Source organism: Haemorhous mexicanus, chromosome Z (assembly GCF_027477595.1).
Source record: "Haemorhous mexicanus isolate bHaeMex1 chromosome Z, bHaeMex1.pri, whole genome shotgun sequence".
In the NCBI taxonomy this organism is placed as follows: domain Eukaryota; kingdom Metazoa; phylum Chordata; class Aves; order Passeriformes; family Fringillidae; genus Haemorhous; species Haemorhous mexicanus.
Window position 1 is genome coordinate 68,876,258 of NC_082381.1, and position 24,609 is coordinate 68,900,866.

General features: G+C 36.1%; 1 protein-coding gene across 1 annotated transcript in view; it reads left to right on the forward strand.

The window, feature by feature from the left end:
- Positions 1 to 24,609, forward strand: part of ADAMTS6 (ADAM metallopeptidase with thrombospondin type 1 motif 6) — a 144,634-nt gene that overhangs the window by 39,178 nt on the left and 80,847 nt on the right. Inside the window, exon 8 of the mRNA XM_059836546.1 lies at positions 21,404 to 21,447. Coding sequence (XP_059692529.1) covers positions 21,404 to 21,447 — 44 coding nt within the window. The remainder of the gene's footprint in view (positions 1 to 21,403; positions 21,448 to 24,609) is intronic.

Here is a 24,609-nt window from a genome sequence, read left to right on the forward strand (position 1 = left end):
TGTATTTGATTTTTGTAAATGACAAGCATATGATGGAATTTATCAGTGTGTGTTTTCAGAGACAACTTTTTCACTTGACCACTTGACACTTAATCAGTTTAAGTGGACCTGTTTTCCCCAAGTTATCTTTTACCTTTACTGTTTCAGTGTGCATGGTTTCTTCTAGCTCTAGTAAAACACTGTGGCTCTGGAATTGCTGTTTCCATTTGTGTCAAATACTGTTAAGTAAACTACTGTGTAAGATGCTAGATTAAAAACTGAATAGAAATTTAAAAAAATAGTATAATAAAACCCCAAGGATTTTGTGTCTGGTAACACAATATCAAAGATACATAAATATAAGTGACAGTTTAGTGTAGCTTTTTGAATAAAGGGCATTATAAAGACACAACAGAGAAAAGATCATGACTATCTCATACATTTGAGGCAATTTCATACATTACCTCTTCTCCTATCACAAAAAGCTCTTGTAAAAAGTCTCTCTCCAGCTTTCCTTTTAGGTACTGGAGGGCTGCAGTAAAGTGACTGCAAAGCCTTTTCTTCTCCGGGCTGAGCAATCCCACTCTCTCAGCCTGTCCTCCAGGAGAGGTGCTCCATCCCTATAATTGTTTTTGTGGCCTCTTCTGGACTCCCTCCAGCAGGTCCATGTCCTTCCTGTGCTGGGACCCCAGAGCTGATGCAGTGTTCCACGTGGGGTCTCAGCAGAGGGGCAGAATCCCCTCCCTGCCCTGCTGCCCACACTGCTCTGGATGCAGCCCAGGACACGTGTGGCTCTCTGGGCTGAGAGTGCCCATGGCTGGGGCATGTCCAGCCTCTCAGCCAGCAGCACCTCCAAGTGCTTCTCAGGGCGACTCAATACATTCTTCACCCAGCCTGTATTTGTGCTTGGCATTGCCCTAACCCATAATTCTAAGACCTCCCCAGTCATTAACAGCAGTCCATCTCCTTTCCTTTTAATTGCCCAAGGCTGACACAGGCCATTTTCTTCTTCCAAAAGGGCAAACCTCCCTTCTCTTAGCCTATGTATTTGTTGTAATGTCTTTTACGTAATTGGTAAAGAGTTTCACTTATATATGATTAAGTTTACTAAAACCAAACAAATTTCTTTACTACTACTTGTGTTTATACCTGAAAGATCTGGAATAACAGCAGTTTAGTTAAAATTACCAAATGGATAGTGGTCTGCTAACTAAGGACCTTGCCTTACATTTCAGAACTCATTCTACCATGCATGCATGCTATGGTAGCTATGTTGAAAAATATTTCCATGTCTGTCATGGACTGCAAAACAAGGACTGGATTAGCAAAGTTCTTCCCACTCTAAATGCAATGCAAGTTTGTGACAAGTTGAAGAACCTGAACATACATAAATCTATAGGATTTTATGAGAGGCACCTCAGAGAGAGCTGGCCAGTTGCACCAGTCACATGAAGTACCTGGTGAATGGAAAAAAGACCAATAGTCTTTTACAAGGGAGTGACTACATGAGTGGATAAGGGAAGAGCTGTCATTCATGTGGACCCTGTAAAGCCTTTGACATGGTCCCTTACAACATCCTTCTTGCTGAATTGGAGAGAGATGGATTTGAGGGGTGTATTGTTCAGTGGATAAGGAACTAGTTGGATGATCCCATCCAGAGGGGAATGGTCAATGGCTCAGAGTTCAGGTGGACATCAGAGAAGTGGTGCTCTCGGGGGTCCATATTGGCACCACTGCTATTTAATGTCTTTAACAGTGACATAGACAAATAGGTTGAGTGCACCCTCAACAGGTTTGCAGATGACCCCAAGCTGGGTGGTGCTGTTGACGCACCTGAAGGATGGGGTGCCATCTAGAGGGCCCTGGACAAGCTGGAAAAGTGGGCCCATGTCAACATCAGAAGACTCAACAAGGCCAATTATAAGGTGTTGTGCCTTGGTCACAGCAACCCCATGTCAACACAGTCTAGGGCATGAAGGGATTGAGAGCAGCCCTGCCAAGAGAGACTTTAGACTGGATGAAAAGCAGGACATGACCCAGCAATGTGTGTTTGGGTTCCAGAAAGCCATATGTGTCCTGAGTTGCATCAAAAGATGTGGGCAGTGGGTTGATGGAGGTGATTATGCTGCTCTGCTCTCCTCTGCTCTGCTCATTAACATCTCATGGGGAGCATTGCATCCAGCTCTGAGGTTCTCCAAATAGGAAGGACTGGAGTCTAGAGACAGACAGGTAAGATGACTAGAGGAATGGAAAACCTCTCCTATGAGGAAAGGCTCAGAGGTTGTTTATCTTGTAAAGGCAATGTCCCAGTCAGACTTTATTGTATCCTTCCAGTAGCTAAAAGGAGACTATGAAAGCTTGGGAGGGACTACAAGAGCGTGTAGTGATATGGCAAGGGGGAATAGTTTTAAAATGAAGGAGAGTAGATTAGCTTAGATACATGGAGGAAATTCTTACTCACTGTGGTGAGGCACTGGGAACAGGTTGCACAGGGTACAGGTTGCGTATCTGATGCCCCATCCCTGGAGATGTTCGAGACCAGCTTGCACCTGATCTAGTGGAGGAGTTCCCTGCTGAGGGTGGTGGGGTTGGAACTAGGTGATCTTTAAGTTCCCTTACAATCCAAATCATTCTGTGGTCTCTAACACAGGGATATGTGTTCACTGTGAACACTGGGTGATTGCTTGGGATGGATGTGGCTCTGAGTAGAGGCACACAGTTTCTATTGCCTTGGATCCCAGAAACAGTCTCCACAAACTCAGTGCTGCAGTCCTCTATAGCAAAGATCATGTGTATTGACAGCACTATGAGAAGGAAGCAAAATTACTACTGGTATCTACTGTGCATCAGAATTTACATTGATGTACCGTGTTCTCCCATCCTGCTTTCTCCTTCCTTAGTCTTCACAACCTTGATTTTGAAAATTAGGGAAAATTGTTGGAGTGTGTGCAGCATGGGAAATCATACCAAGTTACCAAGTCAGTACAAACCAGAAAGAGAATGGTTACTTGTCTATACTAGGGCAAAAAAAAAAAAAAAAAAAAAAAAAAAAAAAAAAAAAATCCATAATCATATTGGTAGTAGTATTTTTATGAAAATGTGCATTTGGATAAAGTATCCTTGAAGAACTCGGTTTATTGGTAAGTAACATAATTTATGTAATCCACTTAAATATCTTACCCTTTTACAACTGTCCTTTTGCCCTTAATATGTCACAGCATATATTGTTGTTAGGTATTACGTCAGTTTTATATGCTGAAATCAAGCTGAGAAATTCTAGTTTTTCAGTGCTATACACTCCCCGAACACTATATGAGACATAATTTTATAGTTACTCTCAACCCAAAATCTTGATGATCACCTACTCCATGCATCTATTTTTTTCCAAGTAGTTACCAAGTAATTTCCTGTTACATTTGGTGAGGTTAAATCCAAGAATGCCAGCTCATGGTTGCTTCATATTTCAAATACAGCTTTTTTTAGGTAACTGTAGAAACATGGTCAGATTTCTGAAGTTTTGCTTTCCACAGACGAAATTTTTTGAATTTTTTTTAAATAGCCATCATAAAGCTGTGGTTTATTATACTTGACTAAACTACCATGTGTATGCATTTGAATGTGTTTTCACATTAAGATAGTAAAACACAAGTGAGGCAAGCTATTTGAAAAATGAAACCAGGGAAGTGAAAAATAGAAATTGCACATTTTAAAAGTACTGTAATGGTCTTCATGCAGATTTTAAGTTTGGCAAGGGCTCCAGTAAGACAGTTTGCTATTGTTTTACTATGCTGTATTGGAGAACAAAATTTAAGATATACCTATGACCTTTAAGGAAACAGTGACAGTGCAGTTTGTGCTTCATTTCTAGTACTTTTCACTGACCAGATTTCAGATTGTATTGTATACCTAGCAAATAGATAAAGCACAGGAGGAATTGGTTCACAACCATTCAGAACTAATCACTTGATTTATACAATTTAAGTTAAAGAATATGAAGTCTGTGCACAAATAATATTCTGCTATACTTGGCAAAGAGTGTCAAACAGAACACACTAAGAAATTATGAACTTTTCTTTGACTACTGCATTATGTTTCTAGAAGTAGTTAATTTTGCTGAAAAGTATGCTTCAGGTTGATTATGAACAAGTTTATTAACCCAAAGGTCAAATAAATTCAGAATATTTTCTGTAACTGGTTCTTTATATTTTTATTTTTTATTTTTTTTGTCCTTCAACACAGTTATAATCAACACCAGAATCTTATATGAAGGAAAATAAAAAGGCATAAAGGCCTTTTTCACTTGCCCTTTGAGTATCTTCATGATTCTGTGTCCAAACATGAGCCTTTTTTAAGAGACAGAATGTTCAGAAAGTGATATCTTTTACTTGGAAACGAAAGCTCCTAGATTATTTAGAAATTCAGGCCTTAAAAGCTATTAATGCATATTTAAAGTATAAATTCAGCTAAAACATTAACCTGCTAAGAACACAAAACCACCATCATATAAATTGTAGTAATATTCAAAATAAAAAGCTTAGATTTTCAATAGGATATAGAAGGTACTTAAATATTGCTTTTAAAACTCCTTTCCCATTTCACAACAAAAATAGGATTTGCTGGTTGTATTATAATTAAGTTATTGCCTCAGTAGATGGCACTCTTCCCTCTAAGTCACCAAGGTGCTAGGTCATCTGTATTTAAGGTTCCCTTTTTTTACAGTATGGAATTGATCCTGACTCCCACTGCTCATTAGAACATGATTATCATTTGTCATATTCTGACAAAATTTCTGTTTGACTATTACATTCTTGCTTGTCTCAGTCTTTGCTATGGCTGCTTGATAACCTTTTTTTTTTCTCTGAACTGCTGTCTGTATAAGTATTAAAATGCTTGTTAAGCCCCCTCATACATACACTCCTCCACCCTTCACTCTGCAGCTTGCACCTAACAGGGCTTGATTGCCAAATCTTTAGTCACCTAGTCTTATGATTTTGTATTCATGCCAAGGTGAAAATTCTCTGTGTGGAACTTACACGTTCAGTTGTGTTGATACTCTGCACTCATTGTATCCAAACAGGATCTCTTACTATGGATTCTTATCTGCTGAAAGGTCTGATTGTGCCACTACAGGCATAAATGCAAATAACCTGTAAATCCTTTTAAATATGAAGTACAGTATTTAAATGCATGCTTTTCACATGCATGTTATTGAAATTCACTTGGAAATTGAATTTTACTGGGGGTGTGCTTGGGTCATATAAAGTTACAGTGTTGGTTTTGAATGTTAGTATCTTTGTCCATGCCATGCTACAGCTGTCTGCATCCCCTGAACCCATTGCAACAAGAAAAAAAGGGCTTACTATCTCTTCATTATTCTTAGTCTTATGCCAAAGACTACTTTTATACCATCCACAGACTTCTACTCCACGTGCTTTTTCTTTTAGCCCTTTATGTAGCGGATTAGGGTAGTCTGGATTCTTCTGCTTTTGTGCAGCCTGGTCATTGAAAAACAGTATCCACACCTTCTTCATACTTTTTCTCTACTTTCCACAGTAAGAGAATTTAGCAAGTTACAGATGGAAATAAGAACCAAGTTTAGAAATATGCCCATATCATAATGCTGCTCATTCTGTTTCATGATACAGATTTGAAGTAGCATTACTGGACACATCCAAAGATTTTTGCTTTTTGGTGGGTTTTTTTTTTTTTGCTTGCTTGTTTGTGTTTTTTGTTTGTTTGGTTTGATTGTGGTTTGGTTGTTTTTTGGGCTTTTTTTGGTTTTTTTTGTTTTTTTTTGAGAGGACAGTTAAATCAGGAAAGACAATCTTAAGCTTTTTATAGTATTCAGTGAGAGCTTCCACAAGGCAGAAAAGAATGCTATAGGCTTATTTTTTATAATTATGCCTCAGATTCATCTTCTGTTGTTCCTCATAGATTTAGTTTTACTCTTTAATCGGAGTTTTTCTTTCTCTTTGTAATCTGGTAAAATGAAAAGACAAATGCTCTTCAGCCTCCCAAACAGAAATTACAACTACAGTGTACTCCTCTGATGTTTTGTGATGTTTTGTTCCTGATACCTGTGATATATTCAGCCAGCAATCTGTGGCTGCTTTACTAAAAGCTGTCAGCTATCTGCCCCTGGGACTGTTGATCTGTTAAATGGTGACAAGCACAGAGGAGTAGATTCTCCCAGACTCAAATTTCTTTCTGTTGTGACTTTGAAAGCAGAATCATTATTTTGTGTCCTTTCCTGCTTAAATGCTCTTTTAATGTACTACCAGTCACACCTTGCATTTTTCTCCACTTTGGATGGTAGACCATCTTTCTATAGAATTTTAGAGTAGACTTAGACTTTTAGACATGATTTCTAGATTCTAGGTTTCTAGATTCCTGCCTGCCTGCCCACTGCCAAAGAGATCTTTACATGACTTGAAATAGTTAATTACCTGTTTTTTCTGCCCAAGCCTTTCTTAGGCAAACAGACTATCCTGAATTTGTCCCCACAGCTTAAGTCCACAATCATTTTGAAGCAGTACCTTCATGAGTTTTCAGAGTTTGACAGTTTACTGTTAGTCTACAGTCTGAGTTTTTAGGCATGTGCTATTGCAGTTTGCTGGCAAGATATATTTGTGCCCTGGGTACTGCAGAAAAAGGATGTTTCTACACATGTGCACTTTATATATATATTTTTAATGAGAAATCATTATAACTTTTATAATTTGGAATTGAAAGCTTTTTATTATCTCTCGGAACATAGTTGTTATTCAGGACAGTTCTCTGTTTAGGTAATTATTATAATTAGTATTTCTCCAAGTAGAAGAAGATATGTGTCCATGTTACAGAAGTTGCTACAGTGACTGACATTGTTTTTAGCAATTAAATTGCATTAATCTATTAATGATCTTTGAGTCTTGTATCAGTTTTGGAGGGATGCTGTGAAAACGCTTGTTCATAATAGGTACTAAAGCAGGTCTGTGAATAAATGGAGAGATGTTTTTCCCTTGTAAAAGCAACTTATTATTAGTTCTTAGGAATAAGAGATTTAGTTAAAAATACTTACATATCTAGAAACAAAAAATCATGACATATTGAATTGTTTCAAGTCAAATACTTATTTAATTTTCCCCTGTTTTTAATTCTGACCCCTGATGCCTGCCCCTTCCCCCCACTTGCCCCCCCCCCCCAAGTGATTCTCAGAAGAGTGAGATAATTTCTGATCTTTTATTGTTTTAAAAAATTGAAAATGTTGTCAGTAGCATATCTTAGCAGTGAGATGTAATTTTGGTAGTCTGGAATTTGTGTAACCAGACTGGTTACTCACTCACTTATGATGAAATTTTGGAATTCTTAGTAATGGCTTTAGATTTGGTATAAGACTAACTGGAGTGTCAAATCCTGGTCAGTCTAATGGAGAAGGAAAAATATTCAGATCATTTAAGAAAAATATTTCTTCATGTTTTTGTTTGGATTCTTTTTGAACTTGAGACATAGTTTGTAAATGACTTACAGTTTTGCATGTTTTGGAGTTTTAAGTACGTGTTGACCAACGTGACTTTTCTGGGAAGATTCTTAGATCTACATAGAGTAAGGCTCATGCCAGGGAAATATAAGAGTCTGTGTAATAGTTAAACATATAAGCAACAAGATAATGGAAGTTAGCTTAGTCCATGAAGCTGACTGTTTCACTGTCAGTAAGCTGAGAGTTAATGCAATTATGATCTTGCAGACAAGATGCCTTAAGGTCAGGGCAGGAAGGATAGAAACTGCCAAAATTCATTTTTTCTTTTCCATATGGCAAGTAACAAAACCTTGTTTTAAAATTAGCTTTGTAGTGAGTTACAGAACCAATGACTATCCAATACTACTGTTTGAATCAAATTGCTGCTGTAGGTATTTGTAATGTTATGTTAGGACATCAGGCGTAAATTATTAAAGTTAATATTTTTGTTGTTTCTGAACATTTTGTTCAGGTTGTGTTCTGAAAACTGTAGAACTTGTATTTTTGGGAGCTGATAACATTCAGCTTCCAAATGTATGTGATTCTTTTTCAGACCTTTTAAGATGGCTCTTTGGATAGCACTGAGGTTGCATTTGGATTGCCTTCACACTACTTCAGCCAGACCCATGTAAATCTCTCATTTATTACTCTCAGCAGCTTGAAAAAGGGAGTGCTAAGTTATTGGATAAATAGGCAGGAAGAGGTACAGGCAGTTCCTTAGCTTGCACATTAATTTAGCTGTAATGAAAGGTATTTGCTTATATTGTTATTTTAGGACAGTTAGTCCTGCTTAGAAATTGCAAGGTCATAAGTAATGCTGACAAATGCTCATTGTCCAGATTCTTTCAGAAGAAATTTCTACCCTATGAGCTCTTTCAACCACCTGCCAAAGCAGAGTGAAATATGTTACGCAATTGTGAACAGAGTGTTTGAAATCGGTTAAGAACAAGAAATTATACTTCAAAAACCAGGGAATTTTTCAGATGTATGAAATGCAGTCTCTTAGGCCATGAAAGCCTTTATGGGTCTTCAACCAAGACTGGTTTTGAAGCTATTCCATTTTAGTCACATTTTGGTTATGATTGTTAATTTTTTAGTCGTTAAAAAAACCAAGCATAAAACAATAGCAATAGTATGAGATGCACTTGGTCAGGAGAACTGTGATGTTTTGCAATTCTATTTTTGGTTATGTCTTGAGTCAATTAAGCAGATTGTTTGGCAGTCCAAAAAACTTTCCTCCTTTATGTGTCCCTTCCTAACTAAATAGTATGGTGCTGTGCTAGAGGTAGTAACTTTACTGAAACATGTGGGTCTTCTTTATAGTCTGTGCACTGCTGAAATTACCATCTCTCCCCTCATTACTGGAAGGAAACTCTTTTCTTGCACATTCTCGTAAGTAGCGCAAGAGCTTAAACAGATTCATGACTCTTAATTATATAAAAATTTTTAACTAATAAAAATAACTTTTTAATTCAGATTTTTTTGCTTTAGGCTTTTACTAGTTAGAGTCATAAAATAATAGAATCATTAAGGTTCAAAAAGACATTTAAGATTATCAAGTCCAAGTGTCAACCCAGCATCACCACCAACAGACTATATTTTCAAGTGTCATATTCACATGTGTTTTCAACATTTCCAGAGATGGTGATTCCACCACTTCCCTGAGCAGCCTGTTCCAATGCTTTACAACCCTTTTTGTGAAAAAATATTTCCTAGTATGTAATCCAAACCTCCCCTGGCACAATTTAAGGCCATTTCCCCTCATCATGTCACTTGTTGCCTGGAGGAAGAGGCTGACCCTCACCTTTCTACAGCCTCCTTTCAGGCAGCTGTAGAGAGTGATAAGATCTCTGAGCCTCCTCTTTCCTGGACTAAACACTCCGAGCTCCCTGAGCTGCTCCTCACAGGGTTTGTGCTCCAGACCCTGCCCCAGCTCCACCGCCCTTCTCTACCCCCACTCCATCTCCTCAGTGTCTGTGGGGAGTGGCCAAAAACTGAGCACAGCACTCGAGGTGTGCCCTCAGCAGTGCCCAGTACAGGGGGACAGTCCCTGCCCTGGCCCTGCTGGCCACACCATGGCTGATCCAGGCCAGGATGCCATTGGCCTTCTTGGCCACCTGGGCACACCCTGGCTCATGTTCAGCTGCTGTCACCAGCACCCCCAGCTCCTTTCCAGTCACTCTGCCCCAGCCTGTGGAGCTGCCTGGGGTTGTTGTGACCCAAGAGTAGGAGTTGGCATTTTGCCTTGCTTGACCTCACACCATTGGCCCCAGCCCATGATCCAGCCTGTCCAGGTCTCTCTGCAGAGCCTTCCTGCCCTCCAGCAGATCAGCACTCCCACCCAGCTTGGTGTCACCTGTGAACTTGCAGAGGTTTATACACATAATTGATAAAGATGTTAACCAGGACTGGCCCCAACACAGTTCTGAGGAACACCACATGTTTTTTTCCAAGTTCTTCCAAGCAAAAGTGAGAATTTGATTAAAGTATTTACATTTGCAAATGAACTGTATTTATTGAATAAAGCTATGCTTGACAATAATAGAAACTCTAAAGTAACTTAAACTGAATGAATGAGAACCAGACTACTTTATAAAACAGAAATTACAGTTAATAAATTAAAAAGAAAATCAAATAATGGTAGTTCCTACATGCTATCCAACCTCTTTTAAATCATCCTTACTTTATTAAACTTCTAAATTTTATCCTTTCTTTTCTATAAACATGGGGAGAATTTAAGTGTTTTAGTTCAATAACTTTGCATAAATCAAACTAATTATTAAAAAAAAATAATTTTGTGACCTTAAGACAGTGAAATTCTCCCCATTTTTTCAGCCACAATTGAAAGAAATATTTTCTTGGATGTGATTTTTTTTCTTGTTTAGGTCTTACGGTATTTACCTGGTATTATTTATAATGGCTTAGCTACATTAATTTCTAAAATTTAATGAGGCAAAAAGAAATAAGGCATGCTTATTTTTCTTTCAGCTTGAACTTCCTGGATTTCTTACAGTTAGGGTTTTGGGCGATAGTGTTGGCATTGCAGAAGAGAATGTGCTTTACAGAGCAATGTCAGGTGTTTAAAACTTCACAAGCTAATTGGGAAATGAAGTTCAAGAGCTTTCATGTGTAGTTATTAGGAAGATGTAGCATTATTCCAACTCAAAGTGAGAAGGAGAGGAAACCTCTTCCCCCAGATTTTTGTACTGATGAAAAAGATAAAGCTATACAATAACTATGGTTCTAAGGATGCTTCAATTTTGAGTAATGTAATTTACATGTAATTTACTTTCCAATTAGTATTCTGAAGAGTTGTGTTAGAATGTAATATTTATTTTTTCATAATTATTAATTAAATGATGAGAAGATTTTTAGGTAACACCAATTTAGAATCTATTGGATTCTGTCCAAAAAGGACCTCTGGAGGTCTTAGTCCAATGTTATCCCCTAAGCAGAGTGAGCTATGAAATCAAACTAGGTTTCACAAGATTTTACCTAGTCAAATCTTGCAATACCTTTTTGGGCAGACCACTTTTCTGCTTGACTGCCCTCATGGGAATAAAGGTTCTCCTTGGAGCCAGCCAAAATTTCTGTTCAGCATTTAAAATTTTATAAAACTCACGGGAATAATTATTTTAATAGTCTCATGGTAATATGCAGTATGTGGTAAAAAATAAAACAGAAGTTCAGGTCAATTTTAAAATGAAGGAGTAGATTGTCAATTAAAAAAAGTAGTGGAACTTTTCTTTCATAACATCTGTAGGGGGAACCAAACTAATTTTGGAAATATAACTGTAAAAGTTTTCAGAAAAGACAAAAGTGGCTAAATACTTGGTGGGCTTAATAAATGTAATGAAGAGGAATTTATTAATTTATTTTCCTACTTCAAGATAGGCTAGCTTTGAAAGGCTCATTTACAAAGTGAAGGCTTGAATCATAATATGGATGTAATAGTTTAGGCTGAAGAATTCATATAGAGAGCACCCTGACACATGTATCCCTTTGCAGGATAGATCATGGTTTCTGAAGCCCGCTTTCTTTCCTATCTACTTCTGTGATTTTTTTTTCTTTTTGTCAGGAGTAATAAAATAAATTGCACCAGCTTCACTCTTGCGTTCTTTAAGGTAAGAGGAAGCAAGGGCTTATGCCTGCAGACAGCCTGGATAGATACAGTTGACTAATCCTAACCTGTATACAATAAGAGGGATTTATGAGGAGTGACCGCTGTAAAGTCAGTTAATGTTCTCATGGTATTCAGCCCTTCATTCACAACAGTTAGTTGCTGTTGATATTAAAATGATTTGTAAAAAATAAGTTATTTTTCCTGAAATGATAAATGAAAATGATAAATGATAAATGATAATAGATGTTACACATCTGAAATGGTAATGATAATGAAAATGATAAATGGTAATAGTATTATCATTTGCAAACTTTTTTTGTCTTCAATAGAGCTAATATTTCTTACTGTCTTGTATTACATGGAAAAGAAGATGAAACAAAGATTTGCATGCAGTTCTGAATTCTATGGGTTCTGCTTTTCATACACACACTTCAAAGATCCATGTGAAGGGCAAGTATTCCACTTGCCAGCCCCTTTTAAAAAACACAGACAATCAAATCAAGTTCCTTCTGGTCTTAACATGACAGGTTAAAGTGCTCTAACAAACTCGGACAAGATCTCAGACATATTTTTCTTCTTGTAAACTTGTGTTTTTCTTTTAAATTGATCCTCTTTGTTAGAGCAGTCTTTGCCTCTGCTGCCATTTAATTCTATGTATTTCTTTTCCTTTCTGTTCACAAGCAGACCACAGAATATGCTACCTTCAGACTTTATTAGGTGTATTTTGCATGTCATCTGGAAAACGATAGATGTCCAGCACTCAATTGGCTTTGTATTGTTCTTTAAGCAATCAGATCAAATTGTTTTTTGAAGAGAAATCCTTTACTGTAACTTATTGTAACACATGCTTATAGAAGAAAGCACTAAACTTTTAAAATATATTGCTGTGAGTATGCTCTTAAGACAAAAAATATTTTTGATTCTCGTCCGGGTTAAAGATCATTTGGGTGGAATGACTGTCTTTGTTTTTGACCTTTAAAAGAAGTCAGCAAATAAACTTTATTGCATTGACTGAAGAAGGTTTTAATTAATGCATTAAGCTACTGAAATTTAGCTCTTTGTGTAAATATAATTTACTCTTTAATTGAGTCCAAGCACAGGGTTCTCATTATTTTCCGGAAAAATAAGTTGTGACAGTATATATGTAAGATTTTCAATCTTTTTCTGAAAAATTTTGTACAAATATCAACCAGAAGTAGCAAAACACAACCCCTGCTCCTGTCATTGGATAATAATATTATTTCCCTGAGAACATTTGGACTACATGTCAAGTATACATTGTTAAGCTAGCAAATTAAATGTATTAAAGTTTATTGGGAAAAGAATAAGGAACTTTATGCAGTTGGGTAAACTGGGCATGGTATGCCTACATCTTGAATAGTTTGTATTACTCTGGCCTTCTCATCTCAAAAGGTTTTAGAGAATTGGAGAAGGGGAGCAAGGATGACTGCAAAATCTGTGACTTTTTTTACAAGGAATGACTAAATTGGGGAATCTCTTACTTGAAGAAGTCAGCTTTTGGAAAAGTATGGGACTTTTACAAATCTGGGACAGCACTGCGGTGATCTAACCAGCTACAAGATTGTATGGGGGCATAACTTAAGAAAAAAATCATTCATAGCATCTTTCACCACAAGAACTTGATGCTGTCCAGAAAATATAGAAGAAGAAAGACTCAAAACCAGGAGAAGAGAGGCAGCCCTTCTTAATGCAAGGTTTAGCTAATGTTGAAACTTTTTGGCAAGTCGCTTTATGGAAGCTGGACATATGTATAGGTTGAAAGGTTGGCTAGGCATGTTCACAGAAGAAAAATCCATTGAAAGTACTAAATACACAGAAGCACATCTGTCTCAAAATTTCTGAGCCAAAAATAGTTGGGAGAGTACTGGTATAATTGATATTTTATGCTTGCAGTGGTGTTATTCTTTCTTGGGCCTTCTCTTAGTTCGTTGTGAAGGCAAGGTATTGGGATAGTGGAATCTGTGGTCTGGCCCATGTTGCAATTCTTAGGTTCTTCTGTACCAGGTGTGGTCTGTCATCCTAATGAACTGATACTCTTTACAGCCAAGACTTAGCCTTTTATGCTATATGCAGTGTGAGTAAGGGTAAATAAAGTGGACATTTTTTGTATAAAGATATGTGATCTTCTCAGATATTGTAAACGAATTGTTACAGTATTCAGAAATTTAGTAAAAAGGCATACCCACAGTAAAATCACAGAAAGAAATAATAGAAAAACTTAGAAATATATGTGCAATATGTTATTGCTCTAACTTATCTAATTTATTTCCATACAACAGAGCTGAAACTTGGTTAGTAATCATAGCTGTTAGCTGTGTTTTCCTTCTGCCAGAGGTCTAGACTAGTTGCTTCCTATTTTCTGCTGTGTGGCAGGATGCCCCCAACCACGCCTATATAAGCAGTTTTGCTAGCTTTCCTTTTCCCCAGACTTGGTTGCATTAGCACACTCTAGAACACCCGTTGCCCTACAAGCTGCTTAAGCTGTTCAATATCTATGTCCTTTGGAAAAAAGCTTTATGTGTTAGTTGCTGGACTTATCCTGAATGTACTGATAGAGAAATTATTAACAGTGTACTTAGAGCAGATGTGTAGAAATTTCTGGTTTATTCTCTAGCCCAGTTTGAGCTAGCTACGTCTGTATAACTCCATCTAAATTTTGGCTCAATACTGAGAATTCAATAAAAGTTTAAAATGCTTCTGAGGTTCAGAAAGCAGCAAATCAAGTATTTCCTACACTCTGGTGATAGTGCAAATGCTGAATCTCATCCCTGAATATTATTGAAATCACCATTCTCACACAGGTAGGTGGCTCTCTATTTCTGATGCACTTATATAGTATTTTTTATGTGGATCAGGAGTTATTCTGAGTGTTCTAAGGGCACTAATAATACTACTGATTGTGCTAAACTTGCAACTGCTATTCTGTTACTACATTGCTGAAATTGGTGAATATGAATGACAGCTTAATTTATTTTTTTTCAGAACTCTGTTTATTTTTATGTTTTTGACTGCATTTGCAGTTTACAAAAAATAGTATGGAAGTATTTCATTTACACTGCAATTATTTAAAAGATTTATTTAAATCAGGAGATCTAGAGCTTACAGCAGCAATAGTTTTTCTGGCTATAACTCAGAATTTATCCACCCAAGCTAAGTATCAGAACAAAGTCCAATAGAGACAGACTTTGGTTGTCTATGGCAGTATTAAAGACATGGAAAACTAATAATAGAAAAAGCTATTTCCGATGAGTGATGTGTAACATGTATGTTATTCCTTTCCTTCCTTGGTTTAAATAGCTCTTTTTGGTTTGAGGTTTTTGAGGAAGGAACCAAATAAGACATGTTCTTTATTTTAGGGCAGAATGCTGTTATGGTGTACCACTTTCTGTAGGCAAAGGATGTGCTGAAGTAAATCTCTAAAATAGGCATAAAAACCCTGTGTAGTAGAGAGTATTACTGTTGGTGACCTGTGCAAATCTAATGAATGACCAAATTATCTTAGGAGTTATTAATTCCATTGCAATTCTTTAGTATTAGTGACGTCCAGTTCTCTAGCATTAGTGACATTTTCTGCACTTGCAAAATGACCACTTTTTTAATATAGCCACATATATGTATGCAAAAAAAAAAAAAAAAAGGTGAAAGTACAAGACAGTTGCTGGTATTTTTTCTTTTTTTAGATCCTCCATACTTTAGAAATAGGAGTTGGAATTGTCAGATAGCCTGAGGGCTTTGATCCATTCAAGAGAAATCTGAGATTCAGTCTGATCTGTTCAGTTTACACTCATAAGTGTTGGAACTAGGTTAATTTAATTTTTCATAAGAGGTACCTTTTTGCCTTTTACCTTTATTAAAAAATGGGACATCTATGACTGAGTGCATAGATAAATCATGTTGCACAGCATGAAGAATAAAAAGTAAAAAATATGCAACCCTATTGGACTTGTTAGGTTTATTGTTGAGCAAGGGTATGTGAGAAGGATGGACCTTTTTTAAAGAGCTTGTTCTTAAAACCTACAATAATTAAAAAGTGAGTGTCAAAAGTATAATTTGGTTTAAAAGAAAAAAATAAAACCTTTCTTTCAGAGAAAACATGTCTGGAAATATTCCCTAAAAATGAAATATTAATAATTTATAGTATTTAGCCCTGTTTACTCTTATTTGGGGGAGAATCAGTTCTCTTTATTTCATTTTCTGACAACCTTTTCAAGTAGATTAACTGGCAAATTGTCTAGTATTATATATATGTGAAGTATGTGTTCACCTATTTGAAACTTATAAAGAGCTTCATGTCCAATCATACATATCTGTTGGTTTTGCCTAGCCTGAATTTTCTTACTTTTTTTTTTTTTAACCTTTTTTTTTAAAAATTTTTTTTACATTTACATTCCATCCATCTTGGTATTTTCCCCTCATTCACTGTGACTCTATTTTGGTCTCCTAAAATCTTTTCCATTAAGAAATATTCCTTCAAAAGTCTTGGTTATTTATGTCAATATCTATCTTAAATATTACTCATGCTTATTGGTGGCTCTCAGAGTAGTTTTGGAGTAGTTTGATGTATGTATAAGCAAACAGCTGGTGTTTCAAACTGATTTTGAACAGTTTGCTTTTCTAAAAAGGGTTTTCATGCCTTACTCATTTACTGTACTTAAAGACATTGTGTGGGTTATTCTTGTTGATTAATAAAATTCTTTAGAGTGTATCTATTTAGTATTCATGTTTGTTTCCAATCCTGTAACAGGTGTATTTTTATCTCAGTGTCAATTTGATGCAAATAGTGTCTTCTGGACACTTCCAGTAACATATAGCTAGCAATAATAGTGTTTTATAGAGATTCTTTGCAGTTAATGGGCCAGTTTGGACAATAAGACTGGTAGAAAGTCAATGTTGTCCTTGAATTTATGAATACACATTAACATCTAAGGAGAAATAATTCATCTTGCCTTTGTATCTACTACCATTTATGCCACTGTTATAATAACTTTTTGAACTGTAATACACACACTTCAGAAGGTTTGAAAATCCCATGAGTGTACATGGTGGTGACAGAAGGGCCACAGTGTAATGGCACAATTCTGAGAAATCCCAGGTATTAATCTGATTAAAAATAAATTTAAATAGCGATTTCAAAGAGAAGAAGCTCTACTGAAACAGTGGGACTCAACTTTGCTGATAAAGGCATGACCATATCCCCTAGATAGACACTGAAACAATTGTTTTTTTCAGGATAAAGAGGAATTAACAAAGGGCTGAAGACAATAAAAGAAAAATCAATTAAATGATAAGATGTAATCTCCGTCTCTGAAGTACCCTAAGGCCCAGAGCTGGGGACTTCTATCAGGGGAGGTATCAGTATGAGCTGTCCTGTTTCCTTTGCAAACACTCACAAATGACTGCTGTGGAGGGAAGAGCAGATAACTGGATAACCTAGGACAGTTTTTCTCAAATTATGCCCTAAATAATTCTTAATGTGAGATTGAATAGCTTTTAATGAGTATTTTTTAACTTCTCTAGCTTCTAGAATAAATTTCTTACATTTTTATGCTAAGGGTGGAGGGAGATACAATTGAATCATTGTGATGATTTCTTATAATCAAATCTGTGAATTAGTATGTCTCTTTTTTTAAAGTTTAGTTTAATTTTTAATGTGGGAATACAATTGCAATCATGGTACTCTGTGTGAGCTACATAGTTGCACAACTGCATGCATTAGGCCTGAAAACGGACAGTTGGCAGGGATTAGGACGAATCTTCTCTTTTTTCTCTGCAGGAATTAAATGGCTGTATTCCCCTAAGGTGCCTGGGATTGGCTGTAACTGCAGATAATTTACCTGACAAGTTTGAGCAGTGCTTACAATATTCACAGAGGATTTGTCTTTCTTATCTGACTTAAGTGTCCTACTCAAATAATCAGTGTCATGCCAGTCATCAGATTTGCAAAGGAAATGGATTTTTTTTTCAGGTTAGAGTTACAGATAAGAGAGACTTCTTGAAGAGATAGTCTGTAGCTTACATCTACACTAAGACATTAAATAAACACGTCAGTGGCTTTTTTATTGCACTGAGTACCACTGGCACAGAACTTGTGTACACACTACTAAGCTGGCGTCTCCAAAACTGATTAGTTTTGTATGTTTTGCCTGTTTAAAATCATGGCCATCTCCACAACTTTTCATGGAAGTTCTTTGAGAAGAGTTGTTCTCATGGGTCAAATCTGTAAAAGGAGCGTTTCTTAAAAAATTGTGATAGAGTTTTAAAACGTCTTGATAATGCAAATAGTAGAATTTCAGTGTCCAGTATGATCTCTTTCACTTTCTAATACAGTGTACAAGTATATTTTAGCATGGTACCTGTATATCCTGCCAAAAAAGACTAGGAATTTTTTCTTGTTAAGATGTCCCTGTGTGGTGCACTAACTCTTGCTGTTTGATCCATGGCATGACAGGAGTGTGCTGCTGCTCCAGTCCTTTACCAGCCCGTTGAACAGATAATGGTCTGTCTGTGCTGTTTCCTTCTGGCTGATGTGTCAGTCAGAGTTGTCAGTGACAGTTGTACATTCATCATGCATTTCCTGTCTGTCTGTGCAGCTCTTCAGCAGCCCCACAGGAATGCCCAGCAGTCCCAGACCACTTTCCCATCTGCCTCATGAAATGACTTCTGATTTCTTCAGGGCAGGCATGGCCATGTAATCAACCATCTTCCCTCCTACCTCTTTTCCATTCCACTTCCTCAGTGTGGTCACATTTCAGGGGCACTGCACCCACTTTATTAGGAGTTATATGATCTTCTTTTTTGGCTTGGGCACAGATTTTTCTTGGCTGTCTCAAAATGGTCTGGCTGCCATCTTATCCCAAGTTATTTACCCATCTAACTGTGTTCTTTCATTCAAATTTTGCGTGGTGTCTCTTTTACACCATCTGTCAGTGAATTGAACAAACATTTTTGCAGTTGTCATAATTGTGACTGTTTTCATAATCTTTAATGGTTGGTTGAAAATATTGTTGGCTTGAGACTCTACCTTTTGGGTCTCTTTAGCTCCTTTAGTATTTACTAGGTGCCTGGTGATCAAACTGCACATTTGTGCTGCTCTTTTTGAGTGCGGGCTTTTTGTTTCATTTTGTTTGTTTGTGAGCTGCCTTTTTCGGTTTTTTTTATTTCTCATAGCAATTAGACCTATCTAATCTTACGGGCAGTCTTGATGATTTGTATTTTCAGGGGTTTCTTATCTTAAAATTACTGGCTGTCATGTATTAGTATTGCATCTGTAGTGTTCTGCATTTGGAACCCAATATCTGAGAACTAAATGGATTCCTTGAAGGTTCAAAATAAAGTTAAAAGAAGTGGTGTCAAAACAAAAAAAAAAAAGAAAAGTTAGTCTGTTTTTAAATCATACAGAGAAGCAAATGAGGAAGTGAGCAATTTGGTTCATAAGAATGCTGTGAGCTTTCAGACAAATCACAAGGAGAAACCATTCATATAAAAGTAATAAGATGAAGAAATAGAGCTGGAAGATGATGTAGATAAAGTAAGTCATTAGACTGAAATTTTTTTCAAAAGTTCAAAAAATTTATTCCTGGTAAATTGAGGGCTAGGAGAGTGTATGAATATTCTTACAGGAAATTAATCATTGTCTATAAAATTTGAATATTTAGTGATGGCATATTTAGAACATGTTACTACCCAGGTATGTTCTTGCAAAAATAATTGGTGTATTGGAAAATAAAGTTATCTTTTCCTTAGTTTTATTATCTAATTTAAGTTTCATTATGATCAAACTTTCTTAAAAATGCTAGGTTATGCATAATGAAGAACACACACTTCCCAGCAGAAACTGAAGAATACTGTGGTCTTTGTTTTTCAAAAATATAACAGAAGCAAGGCACTTAATTAATATAATTCTCTCCTGTCACAGTTCTTTGTGAAATTTAGCCTTAGGTGAGGAGTAACTTCAGATTCATACCTGTAGGACAATAATTTGATTTAGATCATCAGGAAACTTTTCAGCTCTGCTGAAGTCAGTGACAACATTTTACTTTAGTTTAGTGGAATTGGCTTTAGTCTCAACTTCCATTTTATCTAAGGATGTATGTCTTTAATTGTTTTTCTTTAGTGCCATTGGATATTGAGAAGCAGAAGACCTGTGTATTTCAGAGACTGTTTTCCGTTCAGTTCTCAACTGTGTTCTAAAGACTTTAGTTAGGGTTTTTCTCACTAAACAAGACTGAGCCATCTACTTGCTCGGAGCAACAAATTTTGCTTGAATTTCAATAGGATTCTGTTCAGACACTCTCGTGAACACAAAAATAAGAAGTTTGGTTCCTTAATTATGTAAAAGGCAGGAAATGTTCAGTAAAAATCCTTCTTTTACTCTGAATCCATATCATCTTGGAACTTAGGGACATTTCAAGAGAAATAAGAATGCTTTTCTATAAGAATGCTGATTTGGTTACCTTCCCCTCCTCCAGACAGCAAACGGGAAATCAGTGCACATTTGAACCACCTTGATGAAATTAATGTGCATGAACATTTAAGTTCAAAATTATAGCTTAATCCCACAAACTGCTCCACACTCAGTACCCTTTAAAAATCAAAGGAATTCCATGTGGTCACAGCAGTCTGCATGCATAGAGGGTTTACTGGATTTGTTCCAAATTTTATGCTTTGTTATTTTGTCCATGGATTTGGCTTGCAGACAGACCATAACTCTTTTAGCAGTGAAAGGTATAGATCTTGTGATCAGACTCCTATGTGACAGCAGTCCTTACAGTATTTTTAACAGACAGTTTCAGGTGGCTCAAAATTAGTAACTATTTGGGTTTAAAATTAAAGCATAAAGATGGATCTTTTCATATTATTTTTCATTTGACTTTCTAAAGAGTAGAAATTATTCTGAGACATAGTATGCTTCAGAAATCAAGGAAGTCAGTATAAATCCTTGAAAATAAATAGAATTGTGGGAGTGTACTTTTATCACTATCCATATTGTAGGATTGCATATTCAAGATATGAAGGTGTAATTAATGAATTGACTGCTGCATGAACACTGCTATTTTAAAAGCTAGGCCACAGAAAAAATTTTAATTTCATTGCTAGCTCCAGATATTTACATATTAATTACACAAAAACTCATTAGCTTCTGTATTTGAAAGACTGTATCTGCAATGACAAAAATGTTCCTTTAAAGAAATTTTTTAGCCTTTTGTAGAAATGGTTTTCATTTTAGGTTTTTAGAGCGTATTCTTAAGATACATTATAATTATGGAAGGGTAATGAGAAGGGCACTATAAAGACAGTTCATAAGAGGTTTTTAAAAAATGGTATAATAATTAAGATTTCAGTTTTTAAAATAGAACCAAAGTCTAAGTAGTACAGTGTACACTTAATATTTAGTTGATAAGTGCGAGACCATAGGAGGCTTCCAATTATGTTGGATATGTAAAACTTAGGGTTTAAAAATCAGTAGCAGCCTGTAGCCATGCTGTTGTAACTTCATGAGAGAATGGTAGACTGCTTTATGGAGCTGGTGATTACAAAGATCCACTTTAACCATTTTTTTCTTGCTGGCAGGTGTCCCACTGGCCTGGGGCCAGCGGCTGTGAGTGTACTGCAGCTTGTGGTTTACACCAGAGTGTAGAAAAGGCCGACACCAGCTGGCTGCACATAATTAAACTGATTGCGCTCTGACAACTTGGACTATGATACAGATATCTGATAAATATACAAAGTATCTTACAAACCTGATTCACTGACATACTTCATCTACTTTTTTTCCTTAACAGATATGATATCTGCACTTATAAAAACAAGCCGTGTGGAACACTGGGTAAGATTATAAAGAGAAATTTCAGCTCATTTTTGCTGTTTCCTGGCTTTATACTTAGCTATTGGTTTGTTGACTGATTAGATCTTTTTAAGTTTGTACTTTCAAAGTTTTGCAGTTTTATAAACATGAAAAATAAAAGATAATCTAGGTGGATTTTGGCTTTGATACATTGCTGGGAGTTTGAATTGTGTGAGCTGGTGCTGTGTGTTTAATCTCTGACAGCTGTAATACTGATAAAACCTAGCAGATGACTCAATTTTACTTCTTACAGAAGAGAATTTGCTGTTTATTTCCATTTACTGGTGTCCATAATCTAGTTAAAAAACAGAAGTAAAAATCCTCAGGAAGGTTGTTAAACTACCCTCATAAATCTTACAACAAGGATTACAAAAAAAGAAATGGACTTCGAGGCTTACACGGTTGTTGTGTTGTACACAGCAAGTACAGCTTCATGTTTTTCCTTTCACGGACTTAGGAAAAAATAGTACGGTGATAGAAAATACAATAACATTGAAACTACTTAAAACACTGCTTTGACAATGGAGAGGTGCACATGTCAACCTTAGATTAAGGATGGAGAGCTATTGTTCTCTCCATACCTAAATATGTCACCAGTCATTATTTACTACAATAAATAACTGTAGATGACCTACAACTATAGGTTGTTGCCTCCAATGGTGCTCTAACTTAAAAAAGTGAACATTATTCAAAGGTTAACACTTGTTTAGATTCTTTTTTCAGTTTGCATCCTTTCATAAGGATGCAACCTCTTTCTTGAAAGTGATTAAAGACAAAATTCAATTCAGCTAGTTCATATTATTAATACTTTTCCCATTCAGAATTCATGCTTGTATTTTCTTTGTCTTTCCCTATATTCCTGTTTATCACTATTACTGATAGCCTTAACCCATGTTAATTTTTTCTGTAAGTCTCCCACAAGTCAGTACAATACTTCTGGCAGAGGGCTGTAGTTTACATGGGGAAAGGTACCAGAATTTTGCCTGCTATAAACATAAACAAGCCCCACAGCATGCTTTAGTAAAAGGCAAATCATGCTGATTTTCCAAATGTAATTGATTTTATTTGGCATTGGAGGTGATGAAACTGAAGAGATGATGTTTTAGAAGTGGCTTTGCAAGTGTTAAAAAAGAAAGGTTGAAAGAGAATACATTAATGCATGAACTATTTGATATTTTTATGTGATACTTTTGACACAGATCATTAATGTACTAACTCTTACTCTATCAGATTTTGGCATAAAGGCAAATTTTGCTTCACTTGAATCCAGTGTAACAGAGGATAGATTTGGCAAATATTTTATAAAACAAAAAGTTTAATTAAAAAATTTAAAATAAGAGTCACATATGGTATCGGTTCCAACTTACTGTTATAGGGGTCTTGGCAACAAAACCATGACAATTTTTCTGCATTATAGGAATTGAATTGGAGAAGAGACAAGGCCCTGTGGTCCTCTTTTGCAAGGCATTTGATATGCTTAAGTCGTACTGACATCCAATAACTAAAGTTAATCATATATATATAAAGGAGTCTGTGAAAAAAAGTCACTGAAAGCTCTCAGAAGGTCAAAAGAGACCTGAATAATTGGTATTCTAGGAAGAGAAAGAAGTAAAAGATTTCACGTGGCATAAACATCTGTATCGTATTTCAGACACCTGAGGCAGGGAACCTTTCATGGAACTCCTTAGAAAAGATCTCAGACGTCTGTGCAGTGTGTCTGTGGCTCCAGTGAAGGACAAGTCCTTTTAAAGTCTGAGTCAGACTTTAAAGACTGAGTTCTTAGCTTGATCTCTGTCACTTTCTGCAAGCATCGTATGGAGTTATTTTACTGTGGTCTTCTCATTTGCTGAAGCAAGTCCTCAGTTATAAGACCTGAAGATGGAGATGACTTTATCATTCAAATACGGTAGACATTGCAGGGGAGCATGATAGTTGTATATATATGTATTGCCATGTTGTCTTCAGAATTCTTCAATTAGAGCACCATGGGTGAACTATAATTATTGCAGTTTTTGCAGATTCCACACTGCAAAACTCTCCAGACACACATTGTCAGCTTTTGCCCATGTCAATTTGGCTATCAGAGTAGTTTTGCTGTGTCCAAACTAGATTTGTTTGGAAGAAAACAAAGAACACATACCCCACAAATGCTCTACATGTGCCTATGGGAGACCTGAGATCACCCATGAGGTGTGTTCTCATGATACCTCTGCAATATTTTTTCCCTTCAGGAAGCTTTGAGCCACATGTGTAGTGATGTTCTGCCTAAAGGATTCAACTGTAGGTCCAGAATGGCCAAACCAGCATGCAGAGATATGTGAAGAGCCTCAACTTCAGTGCTTCACTGTGCTGATCCACTCCTATGGCTTCAAATTAATTGCTAATGTGGACACAACAGGAAGCAGTTGTCATATTATGACTTCCTTACTGTTAGTCCAAATAGAATAATTTGAAGTCCCTCCTCATAGGAATAGTTTGCTTTCTCTTTTCCCCATTCCCTGTTCCATTCCCCTCATCTCTCAACCAAAGTTAAGGGTTTTTTTTAATTGTTATTTTTGGGGTTATTTAGATTTTTTTTATTTATATACAAATATTATTTTTTCTGCTTTGGTTTTTTTTTTTTTGGTAATGTAGTTAACTCATCAGGTAACTTCCTTAAAGAAAGGTTTGCTGCTTCTTTCAGATCAGAAATTATAGGGGAGAAATATATTAAATAAACCTGAAGTTTAAAGCTTTCTCTAATGGCACTATATTATGACTGCAGTATATTCTGTAATAATCTGTTGCTGAAAAATGTGTAAGATACAGAAGAGCCATAGTCAGTAAATGCCAGTGGTGTTCTCTCTCTGAAGAAAGTTTTTAAAAGTCCTTTTAATACAATAAGTTTTTAATGCCAGAAGATAATGGGTGATAAATGGAAAATACTTCCATGCTTAAATGCTTGCTTGTTATTAACATGTCTCCTCTCTTTTCATGATGCATTCAGTTTTGTTTTTTTAATTTTTTTTTACTTACCATGTGAGGTTTTTCATAGCTAAAAAAGTTGCTTGTATGTTTTTATGAACCCACTAAACTTAAACAGATTTCTTTAGAAAAATAATGTGGATACATTTTGCTTTCTTCAGGCACAAGAATGTTAAAATA